This window comes from Trametes versicolor (assembly GCF_000271585.1).
Source record: "Trametes versicolor FP-101664 SS1 unplaced genomic scaffold TRAVEscaffold_1, whole genome shotgun sequence".
NCBI lineage: Eukaryota > Fungi > Basidiomycota > Agaricomycetes > Polyporales > Polyporaceae > Trametes > Trametes versicolor.
Genome location: NW_007360321.1, coordinates 5,015,627 through 5,036,852, shown reverse-complemented (window position 1 = coordinate 5,036,852; position 21,226 = coordinate 5,015,627). Strand labels below are relative to the sequence as shown.

Genomic DNA, 21,226 nt, shown 5'->3' with positions numbered 1-21,226 from the left:
AAGGAGAGTTGATTATTGTGTACTTATGATTAGCAAATGGCCGGATTATGTATTATAGTTACGCGCGCGAAACTGTACCGTTATCAACATCGCTGAGCACACCCACCGTGCCCCATACCCCTCCAACCGACCATCGACCATAACGATGGCGCATTTTGGAACGATTTGGCATTTGCTGACCTCGTCAGGCGGCAGACACCCTCCTCGACTGTCCTGAAGCTCCATTATCTGCCTATTCATTTCGCACCACGGGGATCGGCCAGCGGTCCCCATGAGCATCTACAACGACGAGTCACGAGTCAGCTCTCGAACCGAAGTAGACCCCTCCAACGAGATGTACTCACCAAGCTTCGGAATTTTCGCAAAGTCGAAAACCTTGAACGACGTCCGCTCCGGGTGAGCGATGACGAGCCGCCCGACCGTGTCGTCCCACGCGACCGCGCCCACCGTCGTGTCCCCACCATTCCACCCCAAGCGCTCGACCACGCCCTGTACCTCGACCGTGGTGACGTCCCCGCGCAGCGCATGGAGGCCCTCCATGCGCTCCCCAGGTGCCACATCCGCCTCCACGGGCAGCATGTCCAGCTTTCCCTGCGCGACCTTGTACAGCAGCGGGTTCCGCGCCCCGGGCAGGATGCGCACGTTATCGGGGGTGATGCCGAGGCAATTGGCGTCGAGTTCGGGGGTATAGGACACTGCGGGCCCGGCTGTGGGGAGCGGGACCGCGGACGCGTCTGTGGTGCGCTTCTCGAATATCGAGTGCACGAAGATGTCCATGATCGGGGCGCAAGTGTCGTGTGCGAGGCCGGCGGCGGCGTAGATGGAATTTTGCGCAGGAACGGGGAGTGCCGGGTCTGTGACGCGGACCTCGTGCGCGCTAGATGCGAGGTGGTGGATGCGCGCGCCGGGGTTGCTGCTGGATGGAGCGACATGCGCTACTCCGGGCAGGCTCACAGGGAAGACGTCTATCCTGTGGCTGAGTGGGATCGGCGCGAACATGGTATCGTAGAGCGATGGAACGACGTAATGCGAAATCGCGAGCACGCTCTGCTGCTCTGGCAGTATCCTAAGCGACCTGATGCGCCACTCCTATGATTTCGTCGGGTCAGAATGTGTCGGTGAAGAGCGCGCGTATGAGTGCGTACCGCGTTCGCGTATTGAGGATCTTCAACGACTGTCGGTGCGACTTGCATCATCGCTCCGCACCCGCCCTCCAGGCTCTGAATCCATATTTCGTTCCTACATGGCCCGGTCTCTCGCGCGAAAGCGACGCATGGCGTGTTGGCGATCATCCCCAGCGTGAGCGCGCGAGACGGCGCTCTCGAAGGAACAGGCATCGCGATCGACGTGCAGGCGGCCGGCAACGTCTCCGAAAGCCACAGATACCGAGGCGAGTCCGGCGGGTAGACTGTTGCCAGTTGCTCCATGGTCTCTGGGCAAAGATGCGCCGCGCGACATTCGTATTCCACGAGACCACTGGTTGAAAAGTGATGAGCTTATATGTGGAGGGCACCGTCACAGAGAACGCGCTTACCAAGTTGTGTCGTGTATCTTTTGTATGCAAGCGACAGTGAGACCAAGTACTCCGTTGACAGTCATATACTTCGCTTGAAGCGTCCCAATAACTGGCTGACCCGACAAAGGGACTGCCACCATCGCCTCCGCGTCGTGAGCGCAATCGAGCTTGTACAGCACCATACTGGAAACCTTCGTCGTCATGTCCTGCTGTATGGCGACGAGATGATCGCTTCCAGGTAAGAGAAAAACGTCTTGAACGTATGCGAAGGTCTCCTGCGCCCATATGCGGAAGGGGCGCGGGTGCGGGCACGCGAAGTTCGCGCGCAGCGAGGCACCGCGAACGACGATGCGCTCGATGGCGAGTGCGCTGAGAGACGCCGGCACCCCTTGCTCCAAGGGGCCGATTTCGCTCACGGGAGGGAGTGGCGGGAGGGAGGCGGGGTCGGATTTGCGTAGAAGATAGGCCCACAGGGCGCGCGTATGCGAGGCGTAGTATATAGACTTGCATACCTGTAGGGCGCGTCAGTAAAGTCGAATCTATATCAGCGACGATGCACATACCCTTCGCATGCGTACGACGTCCGCCACGTCCAGGTGGAAGAGGACTTCGCCGAAGACCGGCAGCCATCTTGCCGGGAAGCTTGGGGGGAGTGTCTCTGGGAGAGAATGCATCCAATCGAGGACCTGCCCGATTTCTGTCATATTCTTGATAGCATAGAGAAGGGCCGGGTCGCAGAAAGGAGTGAAGTCGACGAATTGCGTGCCAGCGCTGGACATCATGGTGAGACGAGAGGCGGTTAAGGGAACAGATTGTGGAGGAGGGTTTTGCAGGTGAGGGTTCTTATTCGTCGTGGACTACAGGCTACAGCCGTGAGCGCTTTCGGGTGATGTTGTCCTATGTGGGTGTCGCATCACATCAGACGGAGTTTGGGGTACGCGTTACAGAATAAAGGAGACCATACTGAGTGAGCTGTATCGCGCCGTGCCAGACGAGGAAGCCGCACTGGCAATATTGGGAAGAACGAGCTACGGCTGACCTGGGAGTTATGGATACGCGTTAATTAGCGGCATCAAAAAGCCTTGTTCTGGGTGGGAAACATATCAGGGAGGGTAGGATTCTGCGGACGCCAACAACTAGCTCCATTTCGAGTACAAGGGCAACGCCGTCGCGTGGGCCTTCTTCGCGCTCGGGACTCCCATCCTGTGGCTTTAAATGAGCGCCTTGTATGGCCTAAGAGCTGGCCCCGAGGCGACGCGAAGGAGCAGCACATACCGGGCAAGTAAAGCACTCTGGGGTATCGTTGTACTTGGGCCTGCCAACTGATCGCGAGGCCGCAGCGCCGAAGTTTTGGTAGACTCTAGATCTATGGACTGAAGGGAGTCAAATATCAATGTGCACCGCAGACATGTTTCTTGTGCGCTACAATATACCAAGAGGCGTACATTTAGAGGGCCCTAGGATGATAATATACTATACAGCAGGCTTGCCAGCAGCAGAGATTGAAGAGAGACAAAGTCCAATGATCGGGCCAGATCTAGATTTGATGTAATTCACGCGGCGCGCTACGTCACCTTCCTCCGTACTCCTCTGAGTCGACGTTCAACTCACTCACTCAAGTACTTGTGTACTGCTTACAGGTTGAATTTTTCTGTTTCAATGGGCTGTTTTCCGTTCTCCTCGTCGTTTTACAACGCGGCGCATTTCACCACTTGATTTTACTGCCCACGCTCGCAACTCAGGCTGTCTGCCGTAGTGTCATTGCACCCGTTCTGGTAAAGGTTATCGCCTGACTTTCTAACCGTAGCTCCACTGGTGGACTAGTAGTAAGTATATGCCTTCAAACCAGAGATCCTGTAATGACCGACTTAAGCCTCCTACACACAGCCTCCACCGTAATGCACCCGGACCAATCACAAGCGCAAAACAGCGCCGTGGTTACATATGCTCGGGCTGGGAGTCCAAAGACCGTCACTCAGTGGGATTCCGGCTTAGCGCACTGCTCCTCCATCTCAACCATGTATATTGAGATGGTGTTTGAAATGAGTTGATGACCTGAGGAATAAGTGCCGGCGACACCGGTCACAGGCAAGGTATGTTACATGTCCTTTACCACCGGGCGTGCGATGCAAGGGTTGACAGCTCGTTCGTAGTCTCACAGGTTGGTTGTACGGACGCTATATGTGCAGGTCAGATTACTCCGTGTCCGTGTCGGAGTACGAGGATCAGCAGGCACAGACCGACCCGGCTCTCAGTATCCGATACATACCGTCCTTCCAAGATAAAAGGACGCTGCTTCCCAAAGGCTCTAGCCAGCAGCTCAGAGCACCTCTACCTTGGCCAGATCACTTCACAACCACCAAGCCACGCTTCGAGTAAAGATGCGCACTTTTTTCGCGACCTTCATCATTGCGGCCTTTGCAGTGCTCGCCCTTGCCACTCCCATTCCGATTGTGTCCACGGTTCGTGCATCCCGTACATCTCCTTCGAGATTTCTCCTACTCACAACACTTTCATTCAGGCTGTCTCATTCACGGGAGTCGTTGAAAGCCGTGCGGGGCCTCGATACGATGGTCGTGGATACGCCCTCATCATCGGAGACGCAGAACCGCTCCGGCTGCGTCAGACTGACGGTCTCGGCCACGAGCATCCTGCAGGCGGGGCCACGGAATTTCCTCAGAGCCGCGGCGATGGTAATGGGCACAACGAGCACCGCCGGAACGACGGAAATGGACACAACGAGCGTCGTCAGAACGATGGCAATGGACATGACGAGCGCCGCCGGAACAATGGAAATGGGCACAATGAACGTGACGAGCCGGCGCAGGACTGAGTGCGCCAGAATTTGGCCAGGGTGAGTGGGGATCAACACGCATCGAGGCTACCCACTGAAATGAATCTCATAACATAGGCCTAATACTACGCTGACCCTCGAGGGCACGTTGATGCCCTCTACTATCCATGCGGTCTCCGCATCGGACTAGAAGCCACGCCGGTCAGGTCATCTGTCCTTATTTATCGAGCCTTTATCATGCGATTTCTTATCGCGATGTATGTAAAGATCTGAGACGGCCTGCGTGCACACCTCTTCGAACGTCCTCAACCAGCCTCAACCGCCAGTCCTCCCGACTTGCGATCCACACCATACTTCAAACTTCACAGTTTACGCGGTGACCGTCGGCCCGATATTCCGGGCCGGCGGTGACCGGTACCTGACCAGTACTGAGCAGAACCCCCGAGGAGCCCGAGCGTCTAGTGCCGGTGAGGACTTTGCTTTCGTTTCTGCGTGGCTTGGACAGGACCTCCATGCTGCTCGCTCGCTCCGGCTCTCGTCTGCTCTCTCGTTCAACACCTCTCGCCAGGACTATGTCGTCTTTCTACGTGCTCCCCGTCGACCTTAGCGCGCCTTCTGCCGCCGCTGCTACGGGCGTAGATGCCACGAAGCTCTGGAAGTCCACTCCTTCTGCCTTCGAGTCTAAGCCTGCTAGCCTTGGAACGACACATCTGTTCTACGGCGCGCCGAAGGAGGAGACTGTCACTGCGCTCACGTCGCTCGGCGACAAGTTTGCGCAGAAGAAGGGCGACGCGCGCCGCGAGGCCGTGCGCAAGGCCGTGGCAAGTGGTGTCAAGAAGGTGCGCGACCTCGGCGAGGGTGTGCAAGGGAGCAAAGTCGTGATCGATGCGTCCGCGGACCCTCATGCTGCTGGTATGTCCTTCTAATAGTTACACTACCTGTATCACCCGTTGAATCTGCTCCAGCGGTCGCTGCCCATCTCGCGGCGTACAACTTTACTCTGAAGACGAAACCTACCTCTCCCTTCGATCCTCGTCTGTCGGAGCCTCTGCCTGAGAAGCTCAAGCTTTCACCGCTCTCTCCGGAGAAAGCTTGGGAGACCGGCGTCATCTACGCCAAAGCACAGAACCTTTCCCGGACACTCATGGAGCTCCCGGCCAATATCATGACCCCCACGGTAAGTCTGCTGAGTCCTGAGGGCCCGGATGGAATAGACTATCGATTTGTATCTGTGCATCTAGCATGACACGTGGTGACTTGCGAAAAAGCACCTTGCTCTGGGTCTTCTGGTCGAGTGCCGGCAAGAATCGCTCATGATATACCTCATGTTAACGAGTGTGCTCATAACATTGATTAGGCATTCACCGAGCGCATCAAGGCCGAGTTCGCTGGGGTCCCGAATACTGAAATTATCGTTCGTGATACTGGTGCGTTCTGCATATCACCTACCGGCGTGCATGAGCTCATCATACAGTGTTCCAGCGTGGGCCGCGGAGAAGGGCATGGTAAATGCAGTACGCTTATGTACCTCTTCATCGTTCTCACTCTCCACAGAACACTTTCCTTTCAGTCACTAAGGGCACCTCAGAGCCGGCTAAGTTCCTCGAGATGTGAGAAATCATTGATATTGCTCGGTCACCCGCGGTGCTAATAGACGTTCAGCCATTACAAGGGTGCAGCTGCCGATGCCACGCCGCTCGTTTTCGTCGGCAAGGGCATCACGTTTGACTCGGGAGGTATCTCTATCAAGCCTTCGTCCGTGAGTCCGCCCGAGTTTCTCGCACCCCTAACTCTCACTGAGCTCATTGTCGAATAGGGCATGTCCCTCATGCGTGGAGATATGGGCGGTGCTGCTACCGTGTGTGCGTCCGCGCTGGCGATCGCACAACTCCAAGTCCCGTACGCACTCAATCGTTTCGTCCGTCCGTCTACTCGCTCATGCCTGTGCTTTCAGTATCAACCTCATCGTGCTTACCCCGCTCACGGAGAACATGCCGGGCCCCGCTGCGAACAAGCCTGGAGACATGTGAGTGGCATGGCATTCACTGGCGCGCAGTATTTGACCACAAATCCTCAGTGTGTATGCGATGAACGGCAAGTCCGTTGAGATTGACAACACCGACGCCGAGGGTCGGCTAGTACTTTCCGGTAAGTTGTCCCGCTCGGTGTTCCTGCTTATATTCTCATGTTTCAACGCGTAGACGCGATATACTACGGATCGACTGAGTTTAAGCCGAAGACGCTCATCGATGTCGCGACGCTCACTGGGTAGGTTACGTGACATACACGGTCGTTATAACTTTCTTGACCTCGCACGTAGTTCCATGGATTATGGTGTCGGCGAGGTTTACTCCGGTGTCTTCACCGTACGTTCCCTTCCTGTCTATCTCACGATCTTTCACCCTGATCTTCTGTGGGTCCTGTAGAACTCGGACTCGCTCTGGGACGAGCTGCACGCCGCAGGCTTGCGCGAACACGACCGCTTCTGGCGGATGCCACTCGACGAAGAGTACGGCCCGCAGATCTACGGGCACAATGCAGACCTCGTCAACGTACGTATTCGTTGCCCTCGTTCCGTCCTTGATCTGCGTTCTCATACATTGGATGGGTAGACTGGTGGCTCGCGGGCAGGATGCTGTACTGCTGCGTTGTTCCTCAAGTCGTTCGTCGAGGGCGTCGAGCCTGCGGACGGGGCGGAGGAGCCAACTATTCGATGGGCGCATCTGGACATTGCAGGGTCGATGGAGGTACGTATGCGATTTTCCATAACGGCCGAATGCTAATTGGGTTTGCTAGGCATCTCGGAGTACGGCGTACCAAGAGAAGGGCATGACTGGCCGACCAACGCGGTATGCATCTGTGGCCCTATGAAGTTGCTCGCGACCATGCTGATCGTCTTACAGCGCTCTGATCGAGTTTGCGCGCCGGTTGTCACAGCAGCAATGATCTCATAGACGTTCGCTCTTGGACTATCACACACCACTCTTTGATTTCTGTCCAACCAATCTTGATCGCGACGGATTGCTAAGAGCACGTATGCCACAGGAATGGCGGTAGGGATACAGCACATATCTGTGGACTACCTCTCTTGTCCGTGTTACGACTCACGGCTTCTTCAGCCACCCCTCTAGCGTATTCTTCTGCGCCGTCACAGCCACCTTCCTCTTCTTCGTAGGTCGCTCTCCTTCTGCTCCTTCCGCATGCAACATGACCTCCCACAGACGCTCAAAATCCGCCGTCCGCACGATACCTCCGCTCGCCTGCTTGTGGCCGCGCGCAAAGTCATCGCCCATCGATTCTCGTAGTCCTGGCACCCTACTCGCGTACTCTTTCAATACCGCGATGATGTCTGTCCGTCCTTCCTCGCCGTCTGGGGCGCCCTCGTCGGCCTTCCTCTTCGTTCCGACTGTGGCTGTGGCTACGCCGCCCCCTGCACGCGCGATACGACAGGCAAAGTTCGTCATTCCAGGCGAATACCCGTCGTTGGCGCACATGACGATCTCAAGCCGCGCGCCCTTGAGCGAGGACGACCAACGCGTCGCGATCAGCTACCGACTCTGTCAGCACAGTCTTCTTCCAAAGACGAATCGATGCGACGTACCGGATGGACTTGCGCGGGACTGCTTATGCGCACGAGTGCGACGCGGCCGTCGCCAGAGAACGTCGGGGGCTGGCGCGCACAGCGATTCACTTCGGTCTTCACTTCGGCACGGGCCTCGAAGAGCCGTGCGACGTCCTTGCTCGTGGCGTAGTTCACCAAATCCCGCGGGGAGCGTGCTCCGAGAAGCGCGCGCCACGCTGAGAGGACGTCGAACTCCGCCGTGCGACGCGCTGTGTCGGATGTTAGCGATGCACACACGCAACGACAAAGGGTACGTACGCGCGTTCACGAGTGCGACCGCCTCGCCCAGCACCTTCTTCGTCCACTTCTTGAAGCACTCGCGCATATCCGGGAACGGCGGGGCCCACTTGAAGCCCGTCCCGAGGTCACCCATCGTGCCCATCGCGCACAAGTAGTCCAAGCGGTCCCGGAGCCCTGCACCCGCCGACTCCGCGAGCAGCGGCACGCAGAGCGCGTACGCGAGAGTGGCGGACGTCGCGACGGGCAGGCACTGCGCCGCGGAGCACGCAGTCGCGCCGCACGGGAACTCGGTGCTGGAGTGGTGGTCGACGATGAGTGTGCGCGCAGCCGGGTCGTCGACGATCGGCGGGCCCCCGCGACTGCCCTGGTCGGTGATGATGATAAAGTGTGCGCCGTGGCGGGCAATCGCGGTGCGCTCGGGTGCGGTGTGGATGTTTGAGCCTTTGGCGGGGAAGTGCACGGAGAGGTTCTCGGGCGCGAGTCCAAGGTGGAGGAGGGCGTGGTAGACGATGAGACCGCTGCAGAGCCCGTCTGCGTCTTTGTCAGGTAGGAGGAGCGTGGGGGTATTTGCGGTCGCGCTGTGATAGGAATGTGAGCACTTTTCTAGCTGACGGGATTGGAGGTGCTCACCAATCCCGTAGGAACTGACGGGCTGCCGACATTTGGCTCAGAGGAGCTGGCCAGTCGCGCTTTGCTTCCAGTACGTTGAGAAGCGGCTTCGCATCGTCGCCCTCTGAGGCGGAAGGCGGCAACATTCTGTCTCTACTGTTCTCTTTCAGTTGTCCGCGGGTGCTCGCGCTCACCCGTGCACGTTTCGCGTGGGTACGGAGTTGGTCGAGTACCTTGGCTGACAACAGGGACGAAGATGACGGTTTGAACATGAAGTCAGCCTCCCATATTCGCGTCATCGGCTGACAGCTGTGGGGTCGTTTCCCGTTTCGTTCACGATGACAGCTCCTGCCTAATCGAGCAAACAGTGTCAGCCAAGGCGCGTGGCTGGCAGCGAACTCGCAACGTGTCCGCGTTGTCACTTGTAAACCGTTGGTGCAAGTATCGGAGAAGCATGTACCCTCAGCTGATTCCTATGTCCTTTCCGCGTCTGACGCAAATGTCCTTACCGGATCGTTGGCAGAAAGCCACGCTATCGAGCGTTTGAGGACCTCTGGTAAGCGCATTACACTGCTCTGTGCTTTGGCACACTTATGCGAACCGGTACTGATCGGGACATACGTGTTTTCTTAGCGAGAGACATATGCTCAAGATGCTCAAGATAGATTTATCATCACTTACAAGTTCTAGTAGCGGATCTCAGTACGTACTCGCTCAAAGCTCCGCATGGTGTCCAGGTTGGAGAGCCTTACGACCGGCCTCAAACATTACAAAAACCTGCAAAGATGCGCCGTATACACGCATTCTGTTCTGCCTGGCCTGCATCCCGTCCTTTGATTTGAGTCCTTTGAGCATAGTTAGGATTCCCGTTGGGTGGAGTACACGGTACGGGCGGCCGAATAATTCGCTGCAATTGCCCACGCCAAGTACGTCCTTCATTCTGAATGTACAGATTCGCTACATCTCTGCATTCATCACGCGGCGTTTACCTACACTCACCTTCCGTCTTCAGAGAATTTTCGAACTCTTTTAATCCGGCCAATAGCTCGGGTAGCAACAGTGTTCGGTGTTGTTCAACCCCCGCGTCCTTACAGATTGGCCCTTCTTTGTTTCCTTTTCTGCCCAGCTCACTCCCCCACCTTGGCACTACAAGTTCCATTTCAGCCCTCCATCCGGATGCGAATATCGCCGGTCGTTCAATGCTCAGCGCTCGCCAGCTCACCATCATGATTCTGACTCCTGAGCGTGCACTTGACGTTGACCCACCACTCAATCGCCCCACGCGTCTTTCGCTCTCGCTCTCCCTTTCACCGTGTTTCGAAAGGGCACGATCTAAATATACCATCCGGTTACGGGACATTGTTCCCATCTCTGCTCCACAGAAGGCAGTTACCAGAAGACCGGACCGTTGGGCTCCGCCGGATACTTGTCCGCCCAAGCTCTTCTACGTACGCGTGTATCGCTCGAGTGCCCTTCCGTATCTCCGCCTCCCAACTTCAAGACTCACCCCTCTGGCGGCTCCGGAGGCGGGCCTAGCAACATCCGGTCCGTCTCATCTTTTACGCTCTGTCTTCTTGGTGTTTTCTCTAACGTCATCGCACAGTCTTCAGAGACCATCGGGTGGCATAGCACCGCGTCTGTGTCTGCGCTATGGAGTCCTGCCGTATCCCCATCGAGCTCTGCGAATCCATCATGGACGCAGTGTCCGAACACGAGGCACTCCAATTCGATTGGCTCGTCGGTCTAGAGTGGCAGGACACTCTCTGCGCGTGTGCCTTGACCTGTCGCGCATGGCGCGCTCGAGCACAGCACCTCCTCTGGATCTCTCCCCGCCTAGTGGACACCCGCCGCGTCGCCCTCATCACTGCTGCTCTCCCTACCGCCCCTAGATCACTCACCACCACGCTCGTTCTCTCACGACTCGACCTCTCTTCTACAAGCGAGCTCTTCATGCACTCATTCCCCAATTTGCGACAATTGTCCTGCCACCGGGTGTCCTTTGAGCGCGGACCTCCCCTTCAGATTCTCCGCATGCGCCTCCCGTTTTTTGACAGCATCCCCATTCTACACATGCGGAACTGTAGTTTCCGCTCGTTGAGGGCGACACTGGATGTGATATGGGCCTTTCCCAACCTTTCCTCTTTGCGGCTGGGCATGTCTGAGTGGACGAAGCTCCGTCACGGCGCAGGAAACGGGCATCTATCCACCATTTGCGAACATCGACGAGCATGCCGGAAACTCACGCACTTAGCATTAGACCGGAACATCCTAGAGGTAAGTCGAGCGGTGCTTTCTCACAACACGCGCCTGCTTACGAGGGTCGGACCTGCGCTTCTTGTAGCAAGTACAGCTCTCCGGAAACGTCTTTGGCCACGCCGTAACAAACTTGGAAATCGGGATGCCCAGTCGTGCGGGTACGTTCAACACCCTCCCGTCGCGCTGCGATATCGTTCAAACTTGCCTTCCTTAGCGTTCCTCAGCAGCTTTCTCACAAACTCCTTCCCCGCTCTGCACTCGATCTACCTCTGGAACGACCTGACAACAATGTCCGAAGACTGCGAGACGCCGTCATGTCTACACGTAATCGCCGCAAGCCGAGCAACACCCGGCACGCTAAAGAAAATAGTCATCGACGAGTTTCATCACTGGAAGACGGACAAGTGCTGCCGGGACATGGTGCGCACGAGCGGAGAGGTGGGCGGTTCGCAGCATCGACTACGAGAGCTGCTGGTTGGCCTGGAAGAACTCACGACTCGCCTGAACGAATGTAGGGCCCCGGAGAGATGCGCCGCGGTCATCCATTCCGCTCTGTCTAGCATGGGCGACGTCCTGAGATTCGAGTACCGCACGTCCCATTCTGACCCTTGGATCAAGTACACGTTGCCGGCTACCCAGTGATTTGCCTCTCAGAGGATTATTTCCTGTACGCTCCCATTCGATCCCGTACGTCGATATACACTTTCATCTTGGTCGCGTGCTCCGCGGATCTGCGAACGACCACTACAGTGTCAATAATGTGTATCTCACATCCTGACATGTACAAAACCTAGCGACGATCTGCCACACCGCTAGCGAGTGGCGGCTGCACTTGTCGGCATTCGCCGAAGGCAGCATCGCCTCCGCGGCCCCCGCCACTTCATTTCCTCAACTCTTCCTCTTCCCGCACATATGGACTCCTGTCGCTTACCCCTTATCGAGCTCTGCGAGGCCGTTATTGACGCACTCGCATATAACAACGCCTATTCCGAACAAAGGGAGTGGGAAAGCACACTCTGCGCGTGTGCTCTCACATGTCGCGCATGGCGCGCTCGGGCCCAACACGTCCTCTGGAGCTCTCCACGACTCGTCGGCGAACAGCGTCTCGCTCTGTTCATATCTGGTCTGCGTACTGCGCCGTCATCATTCATCTCAACTCTTATACTCGCCGGGCGGAGCCATAACAAGAAACTCGACCTCGCGCGAGCGGGCGAGCTATTCGTACGCCCTTTCCCCCATCTGCGACGCTTAATCTGTGACGACGTACGCTTCGACCGCGGGCCCAGCACGCGCCTCCTGCGCATGCGCCTGCCGTTCTTCGACTCCCTCACTGCGCTAGAGCTCTGGGACTGCACCTTTAACTCGCTGAGGGCGATGATGGACGTTGTGTGGGCCTTCCCGAACCTGGCCTCATTGAAGGTGCTCGGGTGCACCATCGCGACCAAACGTGGTCCTACAGCAGCGGGTGTGCTGTTATCTACGAGCTGCCAGCAGCTGCGAGCGTGCCAAGCGCTCGTCAACCTTGAACTAGATTGGGCGGTGGGTCCAACCTGTTCTCTTTAGGTAACGTCGTTGACATTCCCTCCATTCAGTCGATATCTTCGGACCTTTCATCAACGGTGGCCGGGAGCATTTTTGGGTGCTCCGTCACCAGGCTGCACATCTTCATCCACGATGCACGTAAATACACCTCCCGCTCCTGCTCGTCACACTCCTCACGTACCTTTCGAATGTAGAGACCCTCGCCAGCTTCCTCCACGGTTCTTTCCCAGCACTGCGGTGCATCACGGTCGACCCAGTCCATATTCCGGACGCTGAAGCGCCTAGCGCTGGCCCAGTGAAACCGTGGCTTCATGCCGTCGCTGCAAGTCAGGCATTACCCGGCACGCTCAAGAAGATCGACCTCACTCAGAGTCATGCTGCAAAGAGCAATGAGGCGTGGTGCGAGGAGGTTGTCGGCAAAAGCGAGGAGGTAAACGACGCTAGGCTTCCTCTGCCTAGACTTCTGTCCGGGCTCGAGGAGCTCCGAATCCGCTTCAATTATGCCTGCGAGCCGGCAGAGTGCGCAGCGCACATCTACAAGGCTTTACCCAGCATGGGTCAAGTGCTGCATCTCGGGTATGGTGGTTCGGCCAGCGAGTGGACGGAGTACCAGCCACCGCCAGAGTAGTCGTTTTCACGGGTTCTACGCCTTTTCGTGTCACTTTTCAACGGGTCTCGCGATGTCGCGCTCCCCGGTATGTGACCGTCTTAGCCTTACATTCGTTTGCTCAATTTTTCTCTGAACAGCATTGTCGTATAATGTTCGAATATTGTATCACGTATGTGCTCCAGGGTTGCTTCGTACAGATGAGGAGCAAGCAGTGACACATCTGCGCCCGGACCAGCTACCCACGCCACCCCCCACGCCCCTTCCAACATACACACTTTACGTGACAGGCCGCTTGGACATACCATTTGCCTGCCCTCTCCCCGACCCAAGCGTTCGTCGAACCAAGCGTCCGCTCTGAGAGATATAAGTAGACGCGTAAAGCCGTTGGTCGATATCGCCCCCCTCACATCTCAGCGCCACTCACCACACAATTCCCTTTGTCTAACCTCTCAGCAGCTGATCCCCACCAACATCGCCACGTCAAGCTTGCAATGGACTACAGGACAAGATCACCCTATGGCTCGCAGTCGATCGCAGTGCAGAATCTAGAGACGACTATCGAGGAGCTCGAGGAGCGCCTTCGACTCCTGAGGGCAGCTTCCCCCGCACCGTCCACAGAAACCATCAGGGCACCTCCGCCACGGCCGATGCGCTCGAGCCTGCGTTCTGCACCGCTCCCGCCCAAAGTCAGTACAGGCCGGGAGTTCGCAGAATTGGACGGGGCAGTAAACGTCGCGGGAAGCGGCACGGTCGAGGCCCGCGAGCGCGAAGAATTTCGCGCGCATTTGAAGATTCGGGCCCCTCCGGCGGCGGCGGATGTGGCGACCAACATCACGAAGAACGCGGAGAACAGGAAGAACGAAGAGCGTGTCGATGTCGCGCCCAAGCTGACTATCAAGATTAGGCCTCGTATTAGTCTGCAAGACCGTTTCAGCGTGCGGATCGTTCCTGTCAACAACCACACCACGCTGTGGGATGTCGATAATGAGTACGTATCGCTGCCTCTCAAGGAGTCTCCGTCAAGTCTAACCAGTTTGTCTTCTGACTCCAGGTACTTGTACGCTTGGGCGGGCATGCTCGTGGTGCAAGACGTCTGGCCGACGGGGTACACCCACGTCCGCGACGTTATCAAGGACTTCGCCATCGACTTTCGCGCAATCGCCGAACCGATCACGGACCCTTCCCAGTCCGACTCCTTCCTCTTGAACCCCGAATACGACATATGGAACATAAGCTACCGGCACGCCCTGCGCACCAACAATCCGGACTCCCCGGACTCTCAGGCTAGCAAGCGAGACGAGATCATGGTCGACTCTTCGTACTCGCGCGAGAAATCGGAACAGCCAGGGGGCCCGCTCACATGGCGTATCAAGTTCTGGGTACCCGTGCCTGCTCATTTGTTTGCTCACGCGGAGCACAAGACGTTTGTGTGCCAGGCAAGCGTTTTGATTCGGCATACGGATTGCGGCGCGCAGCAGACCGTGCCAGTATGGGCGGAGAACATTGCGGTTGGGATCGAGCGGCTGTACACACGGCGGTTGTGCTGCACAGAAGACCCTGCGCTACCGCATGATTGCGCTTGAACACTCTCTGACCAGTACTCACCTTGTATTATATATCATGTCTATGGACGTTGAACAGACGGATATTGAGTCGACTGGCATGGCGTGAGAAACTGTTGTCACGACCGGGTTCTACTGCGCGTGTTGGTAGGCTCCTCAGGGACCTTCGTACACGTCGACGATGCATTCTCTTCTCGAACCTACAGCCTAGTACGCCCCCGCAGGAAACGCGAGGCCTCAACTCTACAGCTTGAATGGAGGCCCAAGCGACGAAGAAGTCCCTACCCATCGAGATCTGGGAGGCCATCCTCGATGAAATTCATTGGCTTCCCGGCTTTGCCGGCTCGCCGATCCCAACTCGCGATTTCCACCAGCAGCAGCGTACTCTCAGCGCATGCACGCGCGTGTGTCGAGCATGGTCAACACATGCGTGCTTCCTTCTCTGGCACGACGTCCTCCTCGACACAGCGCCATCCGTCGCCTCATTCATCGCTACCGTTCGCAACGCCCCGGAGCGATGGACACCCCTCGTCTCCTCCCTCTTCCTGCACTCAGATCTAGGAACCCGTGCAGAAGGTCTATTCATGCAGCCATTTCCAAACCTCACCCTGCTCTCCGCGAACGCGGTGAATTGGAGCGTCCATCCGCAACTTTTCCGCATGCGACTTCCGTTCTTCGCCAGCATCAGAGAATTGCAATTGGAGAAATGCAACTTCCCCACCCTGAGGACCTTACTTGACTTCGTATGGTCCACCCCTAAGCTCGCCCGCCTGGTTCTTCAGAGCTCTCGTGTGTCAAAAGAGAACGTCCACGAGACAGCCGCCGCGAACTTGGAAAGAGCATGCCAACATGTACGAGGATGTAGTAAGCTCACGTCCCTCTTCCTCTATGTAAGTAGCTTCTTAGGTCCACCTTCCGATCCAGAGTTACTCCGCCTAACACTGACATGTGCCTTATTGCAGGGGTATCCCTTTGTGTTGGAACCCTTCACGGTGCCCGGAACCGTCTTTGGCTCGGCAGTGACCGCCCTGGATATTACCTATATGCACTTCATTGATGCTCGTGCGTAGATAACTTCGGTGCCAGTGATGGAAAGGATCCTCATTAACATACTCTTACGCAGAGTCCCTTCCGAGATTTTTACGAGGGTCATTTCCCGCTCTCAGCGAACTCTACGTCGCCATCGACGATTTCACCACAGGGCGCTCCGCTAACAGCACTAAACCCTCCTTCCTGCACGCTCTCGCCACTTCCTTGACGACTCCCGCTGCGCTCATCAGCCTCACCTTGGTGGTGATCTACAAGGAGGTGGTGCAACACAACTGCTGCTCGGCCCTGGTTGGCAAACCCGAAATTGCGGATGGACTTTCGTCGTCGCTGCGCTCACTCCTGCCCAACCTGACGGCACTTCGTATTCGCAACGGCGCAGGGAGGTCATGCAACGCCTATATCACTGAAGCGCTGCCTAGCATGGCCCAGGTGCTGGTAGTTACGGGCGGAGGGGTGCGGTGATGCTGGACTTTCGAGAATTTCCCATTGCAGGGCGGACGCAGGCAACGTCTGAGCGAACGCCGCAAGGTCGGTGGGGAGGGTGCGAGAAGTAGATACACTAGCTATGTACAAGTGACCACAGTTGTCGATGTGACTAATATACACAATACCCAGGAGTAATCGGTTGAGAAGATAGTAGGGACGAGAGCGCTAGAAACCAGGCACATGGAGTAAACCAGAGCATAGAACGAACAGAAAGGGCGAGTGGAGAACATCGAGCGAAGCAAGCGGCAAGCCAAGAAGGATACGAGGATAGAGCATATGAACTACAGCTTGGAAGCAATCGCAGACAAAAGGCCTTCGATACGCTGGAGCCTGACATCAAGCGTCTCCAGCTTCTGGTTCGACGTGACCTGCATAGCCTCCAAGTCGGCGGAATGGTTCCCAAGACCAGAAAGCCTGCCGTCTAGCGCGTCGAAGCGAGACGCCGAGTCCCGTTGGAACACCTCGAGTTTCGCCTCCAAGGCGTCGATGCGCGAGTGCGACCACTCCAGATCGGCCGCCTTAGCCATGTCGTCACGAGGAAGAGCGCAGCGGACGAGGCCATGAATAGGCTTGTGGCCGTTGGAGAACGAGATCTTCGTCGATTCGCAGCCAGGGCAGACAAAGCATTCGCCTGCCAGTAGATCGTCAGGAAAGGTTCGTACGACAGATAGAGAGACGCACCGTCACAATCGATGCAGTACCAGCACGGTCGCGAGACCCGCTTCTTGCAGCCGACACAGGAGAGCTCGCGGTCGACAAGCTGCTCTGTCCGAATCCGAACGCTCGGGTGTCGCGAATGGCCGCCGTGCAGAATCTGCGGACTGTTGAGGTCGTCGGCGTCGGCCAGCGCTTCCTCGGCCCTGATGAGAGCGGCCTGCGCGGCGCGGTACATCTTTCCAAACTCCCGGTGGCGGTGGATGACGCGGCGGACCTTCAGGATACGATGAGACGGCAGATGCGGAAGGACCAAATCGTCTCGGCGATCCGGTCCAATCGTGGCCTCTCGGCACTCCGCCCTGTTGCAGAGGTCTACAGTCGTCCGGATACCGCAGTCAAGGCACATGGTACGAGAGCCATAGATATCTGCCCGACAATGAGCGCATTTGATACCGCTACGGAAAAGACGCATAAGCAGATAATACAAGATGACAGACGGGTGCGTATCACTCACAAATGCTTCGGAGAGATACTTTGCATGGACTCATACACCGAGTAATAATATCGTGCCTCGGAGGGGGTGAGGAAGAGATAACAGTGTATCAGAGTCTGGCGATCCTTCTCGTCGGGAAGCTGGGTGGAGAGTCCGACGCGGATGGCACGAAGGTAGCGTTGGCGAATCGCCTGTCGCTCGCGAAGCAGGTTGATGGAGAGCATCTTGCGTCGAACCTGGTCTTGCACCGCTGACAGTGCGAAGCGCCACAGCGTGAGGGGTTTTCTTGATTCGACATCGGCGAGCAGCGGCCAGAAGCGCATAGAGTCAGGAGGAAGACGTCTAAACAGGAAAGTGCCTTCCGTGTAGTTTCCCTTGCACGTCCATACGCCAGAGAGCTCCCGTCCGTCGTCGCTGAGCCTGCCTCGGAAGATCCGCGGCCAGTAGCGTGCGGCATAGGTGAGCTGGAATTGATAAGTTACGCTCCGTGTGCCGTTCGGGGATGCCGTGGTACCCGAAACGTTGAATCGTGTGCCGATGGGAATAGTGCCGGAAGCGACGAACAAGTTGGACGACGGTGAGGCGTGTATGTCTAAACGCATCATCGGTTCGCCCGGAAACATGCCAGAGTCACCGACATATCCAGACCACTGCCCAAGGCTAAAACGGGTTTGAACACGGTCAGACAGATGACAAAAGCTTCAAGTTGTCAACTCACATGGGCCTGATAGCTCCATTCGCCTGCTGGTCTTCGTTCGTCTCGAAATATTGCGAGGACTCAAGAGGATTCGAAGTATCTTCCGCGGGGTGATTGAGGAGGCGGGAGGGATCGACGTATGCGTCTTCATCGGCATCATTGTAGGGTTTTTCGAGGTAGTGAGCTTCACGTAACCGCTCGGTTGACCACAGCGGGGTCGAATCGTGCCAATAGCGAAACTATAAGGCATACAAGGCGATCCTGTTTAATACCAGCAATACAGAGCACGGATCCGACCTACCGACTCGGCCGCGAACACCTTGAATTGTTGTCCTGGGTCGAGGTTCTGCTGCTTGAACAAGTCTGCGTGCATGGCGTCAGAGGACTATCATGAAATGTCCCACGATGACTTACTTTCAAGGTTGGTGCAACGGTCGCTTACTGCCCGGAAAACCCATTTCAAACTCGACGCCGAATCCCAAAGTTCGTCTCTGTGAAGAACGACGTTTCGGGACAGCCTGAGGATCTCGAAGTCCCGTTTGAGAAGAAGCCAAAGCAGCGGGAAGAGGAACTATCCAGAAAAGCAAGGTCAGCGTGTGAAGGGGGAGCGACGATGCGCCGTACCTTTTCCACACGCCCTGGGCCCGTGACGAGTTGGAGGATGTCGGCCGCGTCAATGTCATAGTTGATGTCCTGTAGGGCTTCCCGCAGTCGGGTCTCCTCCGCATTGACGTACGACTGGAAGCGCTCCTCGACCACATCGTTCCTTTCGATACGCCGGAACCCTGTGGTAAGCTCGGTGATGGGTGACCAGACCACGTCGAGGTATTGCTCCACCGATCGTCGGTTCGCGGGAAGGACGTGCTTCTTTAACGCGAACATCTTGTCCAGGAGGCTGTCGATCTCTATCACGTATCGAGTCATCGTCATTTGCCAACCTAATCAGGAAGTTCAACGACCGGAACAAGGAAAGGATAGATGAGACAAACCGATCGCCCAGTACGCCATCCAGTGGAGGAGACTGATGACATGGATTAAGAGAGTAGGCGTCAAAGTGTCGTGCAGACGGCGTACCTCCACTCTCGTGGCTTCGACGCTGTAAACGCATTCACCTCCCCGACTGTGATGAAGCCCGATGCGTCATCGTCGAAAGCCTCGATGATGGCCTGCAAGCGAGTGACGCTGATATAGTCGAGCGTCCACTCGTCGTGTTCGTCAATGTTGGTGGGCCGGTCGCAGTCGACAAACGTCTGCTCGTTCTTCTTGATTTTGTCGAGCCTCTCTAGGCAATAGTCACGTAGGGCGAGTACAAAATGGCGTGCCTTCACGTTCCCTCGCCATCGCTACGTCACAGTATCATGAGAACGTGCGGATGACACACAACAAATGACGCACCATCTCTCGCCAGATGTTGTGCAAGTCCTTCAGTCGCGTCGTCAGGTAGATCTCCGCATGATAATCTCAATGTGCACTCACGTTATCCCGGATCTTGTCATGAGGCCCAGATGTCACCGACTTGATGACAAGCTGATTCTCCTCGTGAACGATCTCCTGGATTCGTCCGAGTTCCCTCTCTTGCATCTCGAACTTGCGTTCGAAGGCGCTCCAATTGCGAGTGATGGAGATCTCGGGTTCTTCAGAGAGCTCCTCTTTGAGTGCCCTTAGGTCCAGTGTGCTTTGTCTGCTCGCCCATCGGCCGTCTGCGCTAGAGTTGTTGGCCCGAGGTCGTTGGCTGATGAGCTCGAGTAGAAGCCGTTCGCTCTTCAAGACGACGTCCCGACCACCGCGCGACTCGATGAACATCGCAAGCTCCTTCTCCTCAGGGGAGGTACAGCCTTGCAGAAATTCGAGAACGCTTTCGACCCTGGAGAAGTAATCAGTAAAGTAAACGGATGAACGAGACGTCGTTAGGTACGTACTTCGAATCAATTGAATCCAACTTCCGGTTCGCGATGTCAATGTTGATACCGAGGTGAATCGCAAGGGTGAACTCGATGTCCGCCCTATGCTTCGTGAACCGCTTCACATATTGCTGCAGCTTCTCGTTCCAGCGTATGCTGCCGAGGACCCTAGCAGTCATGCCCTTCTTAGCGTATGCGTCGCAGACGTTGGCACAGTCGAGGATGTCACTCTCGATGATGTCCACCAGACCTTGGAGCCGCTCTTGGACGGTCTTGCCATCCTTCCCGACGCGCTTCGGCTCTTTCACATCCCCCAATCTGAGACAGGATTGTCAATGAAATTCATATAAAATGCGAATGGAACTGCATACTCGACAAGCGCGGTCATCATGTCTCTCATCTCCGTGAAAAGGAGGTTGATCTTCTTATCGTTCTCTCTTCTCTTCAAGTCGAGTTCGATCGCGACTCGAAATGCGCCCACGGCAACTAGTATGGGCGTCCGATCGAGTGAGCAGCGAGTAGCGTAACCTGTAGTTGCTACACACACTCACGCGCGATGAATGGGTGGACTGCTGCGACCTCCTGAAGCACCTTCACCAGCTCCGGTAAGCCTTCCAACAGCACATTGGTGCTATACTGGGCAATCTTGACGGCAGTCCCCTGTAACCCAGAAGAGAGCGGGGAGACGAGCTCAGCCACGGAGGTGACCTGGGTATTCACGGCAAGGACTCGGTCCTCTGTATCCCTCGAGGTGAGCGAACTAGAAGACGTCATCGAAGGGCATGCAATAGTGCGTACCTTTGTGCCTTTCAGAACGCCGGATCTTTCCTAGCAGACTGGGTGTTAATAGCGCGATCGACGCCGCCCTCAGCGTCCTGGTTCGCTTCGGCTTCGTGAGTTCATCTCCTACTACTGTCTCGTCTGAGTGCGACGAAGCCGGACTGAGTATATTTGGCGTCGACGCCGGACTTTCCGAAAGCAAAGCAGGGGAAAGCAATAGGCTCCGAGGGCTGTCGCAGAAAGACATCTCTAGCGAGATAGGGGGGCGAGGAGGGCACCGCAAACGCCAAGAAGGCCTACGCCGTACGGATATAACACCTTTCGTTTAATGGGCGTCACCGCCCGCGGCATCGTTTCACTAGTGCAACAGAGTTCCCGTGTCAGGTTATGGTTCACCGGCAAGGAACGTTA

General features: G+C 56.5%; 9 protein-coding genes across 9 annotated transcripts; 6 read left to right on the top strand and 3 right to left on the bottom strand.

Annotated features, from left to right (window-relative positions):
* Nucleotides 1-2: 2 nt before the first annotated feature.
* Nucleotides 3-2,295, bottom strand: TRAVEDRAFT_62503 (uncharacterized protein; the record flags this gene model as incomplete). The annotated part of the gene is made up of 5 exons (XM_008034304.1): nt 3-279; nt 345-1,089; nt 1,146-1,476; nt 1,535-2,028; nt 2,080-2,295. The coding sequence occupies 5 exons, from the start codon at nt 2,293-2,295 to the stop codon at nt 233-235; spliced, it is 1,833 nt and encodes a 610-aa protein (XP_008032495.1). The 3' UTR covers nt 3-232.
* A 1,602-nt stretch (nt 2,296-3,897) lies between these two features.
* Nucleotides 3,898-4,349, top strand: TRAVEDRAFT_17114 (uncharacterized protein; the record flags this gene model as incomplete). The annotated part of the gene is made up of 2 exons (XM_008033581.1): nt 3,898-3,978; nt 4,038-4,349. The coding sequence occupies 2 exons, from the start codon at nt 3,898-3,900 to the stop codon at nt 4,347-4,349; spliced, it is 393 nt and encodes a 130-aa protein (XP_008031772.1).
* A 533-nt stretch (nt 4,350-4,882) lies between these two features.
* TRAVEDRAFT_42757 (uncharacterized protein) lies at nt 4,883-7,256 on the top strand (the record flags this gene model as incomplete). Its single annotated transcript, XM_008034124.1, has 15 exons — nt 4,883-5,222; nt 5,276-5,487; nt 5,668-5,737; nt 5,793-5,815; nt 5,865-5,920; nt 5,973-6,069; nt 6,127-6,209; nt 6,265-6,336; nt 6,388-6,458; nt 6,512-6,578; nt 6,631-6,676; nt 6,737-6,862; nt 6,923-7,057; nt 7,107-7,159; nt 7,214-7,256. The coding sequence occupies 15 exons, from the start codon at nt 4,883-4,885 to the stop codon at nt 7,254-7,256; spliced, it is 1,494 nt and encodes a 497-aa protein (XP_008032315.1).
* Nucleotides 7,257-7,471: 215 nt separating this feature from the next.
* Nucleotides 7,472-8,855, bottom strand: TRAVEDRAFT_94934 (DHH phosphoesterase; the record flags this gene model as incomplete). Its single annotated transcript, XM_008035230.1, has 5 exons — nt 7,472-7,672; nt 7,718-7,858; nt 7,912-8,141; nt 8,191-8,750; nt 8,803-8,855. Coding segments are annotated over 5 exons (1,185 nt in total), but the record flags the coding sequence as incomplete, so codon positions are not given.
* Nucleotides 8,856-10,431: 1,576 nt separating this feature from the next.
* Nucleotides 10,432-11,679, top strand: TRAVEDRAFT_42755 (uncharacterized protein; the record flags this gene model as incomplete). The annotated part of the gene is made up of 3 exons (XM_008034123.1): nt 10,432-11,055; nt 11,123-11,195; nt 11,252-11,679. The coding sequence occupies 3 exons, from the start codon at nt 10,432-10,434 to the stop codon at nt 11,677-11,679; spliced, it is 1,125 nt and encodes a 374-aa protein (XP_008032314.1).
* Nucleotides 11,680-12,339: 660 nt separating this feature from the next.
* TRAVEDRAFT_42754 (uncharacterized protein) lies at nt 12,340-13,207 on the top strand (the record flags this gene model as incomplete). Its single annotated transcript, XM_008034122.1, has 3 exons — nt 12,340-12,576; nt 12,630-12,717; nt 12,774-13,207. 3 exons carry the CDS (start codon nt 12,340-12,342, stop codon nt 13,205-13,207), a joined length of 759 nt encoding a protein of 252 aa, XP_008032313.1.
* A 473-nt stretch (nt 13,208-13,680) lies between these two features.
* Nucleotides 13,681-14,772, top strand: TRAVEDRAFT_17111 (uncharacterized protein; the record flags this gene model as incomplete). The annotated part of the gene is made up of 2 exons (XM_008033580.1): nt 13,681-14,177; nt 14,241-14,772. 2 exons carry the CDS (start codon nt 13,681-13,683, stop codon nt 14,770-14,772), a joined length of 1,029 nt encoding a protein of 342 aa, XP_008031771.1.
* Nucleotides 14,773-15,005: 233 nt separating this feature from the next.
* TRAVEDRAFT_42752 (uncharacterized protein) lies at nt 15,006-16,263 on the top strand (the record flags this gene model as incomplete). Its single annotated transcript, XM_008034121.1, has 3 exons — nt 15,006-15,641; nt 15,714-15,813; nt 15,875-16,263. The coding sequence occupies 3 exons, from the start codon at nt 15,006-15,008 to the stop codon at nt 16,261-16,263; spliced, it is 1,125 nt and encodes a 374-aa protein (XP_008032312.1).
* Nucleotides 16,264-16,298: 35 nt separating this feature from the next.
* TRAVEDRAFT_68867 (uncharacterized protein) lies at nt 16,299-20,809 on the bottom strand (the record flags this gene model as incomplete). The annotated part of the gene is made up of 14 exons (XM_008035229.1): nt 16,299-16,918; nt 16,969-17,399; nt 17,459-18,097; nt 18,156-18,373; nt 18,436-18,497; nt 18,549-18,705; nt 18,759-19,072; nt 19,124-19,155; nt 19,209-19,477; nt 19,530-19,556; nt 19,611-19,998; nt 20,054-20,353; nt 20,407-20,521; nt 20,587-20,809. 14 exons carry the CDS (start codon nt 20,807-20,809, stop codon nt 16,569-16,571), a joined length of 3,525 nt encoding a protein of 1,174 aa, XP_008033420.1. The 3' UTR covers nt 16,299-16,568.
* Nucleotides 20,810-21,226: the final 417 nt, after the last annotated feature.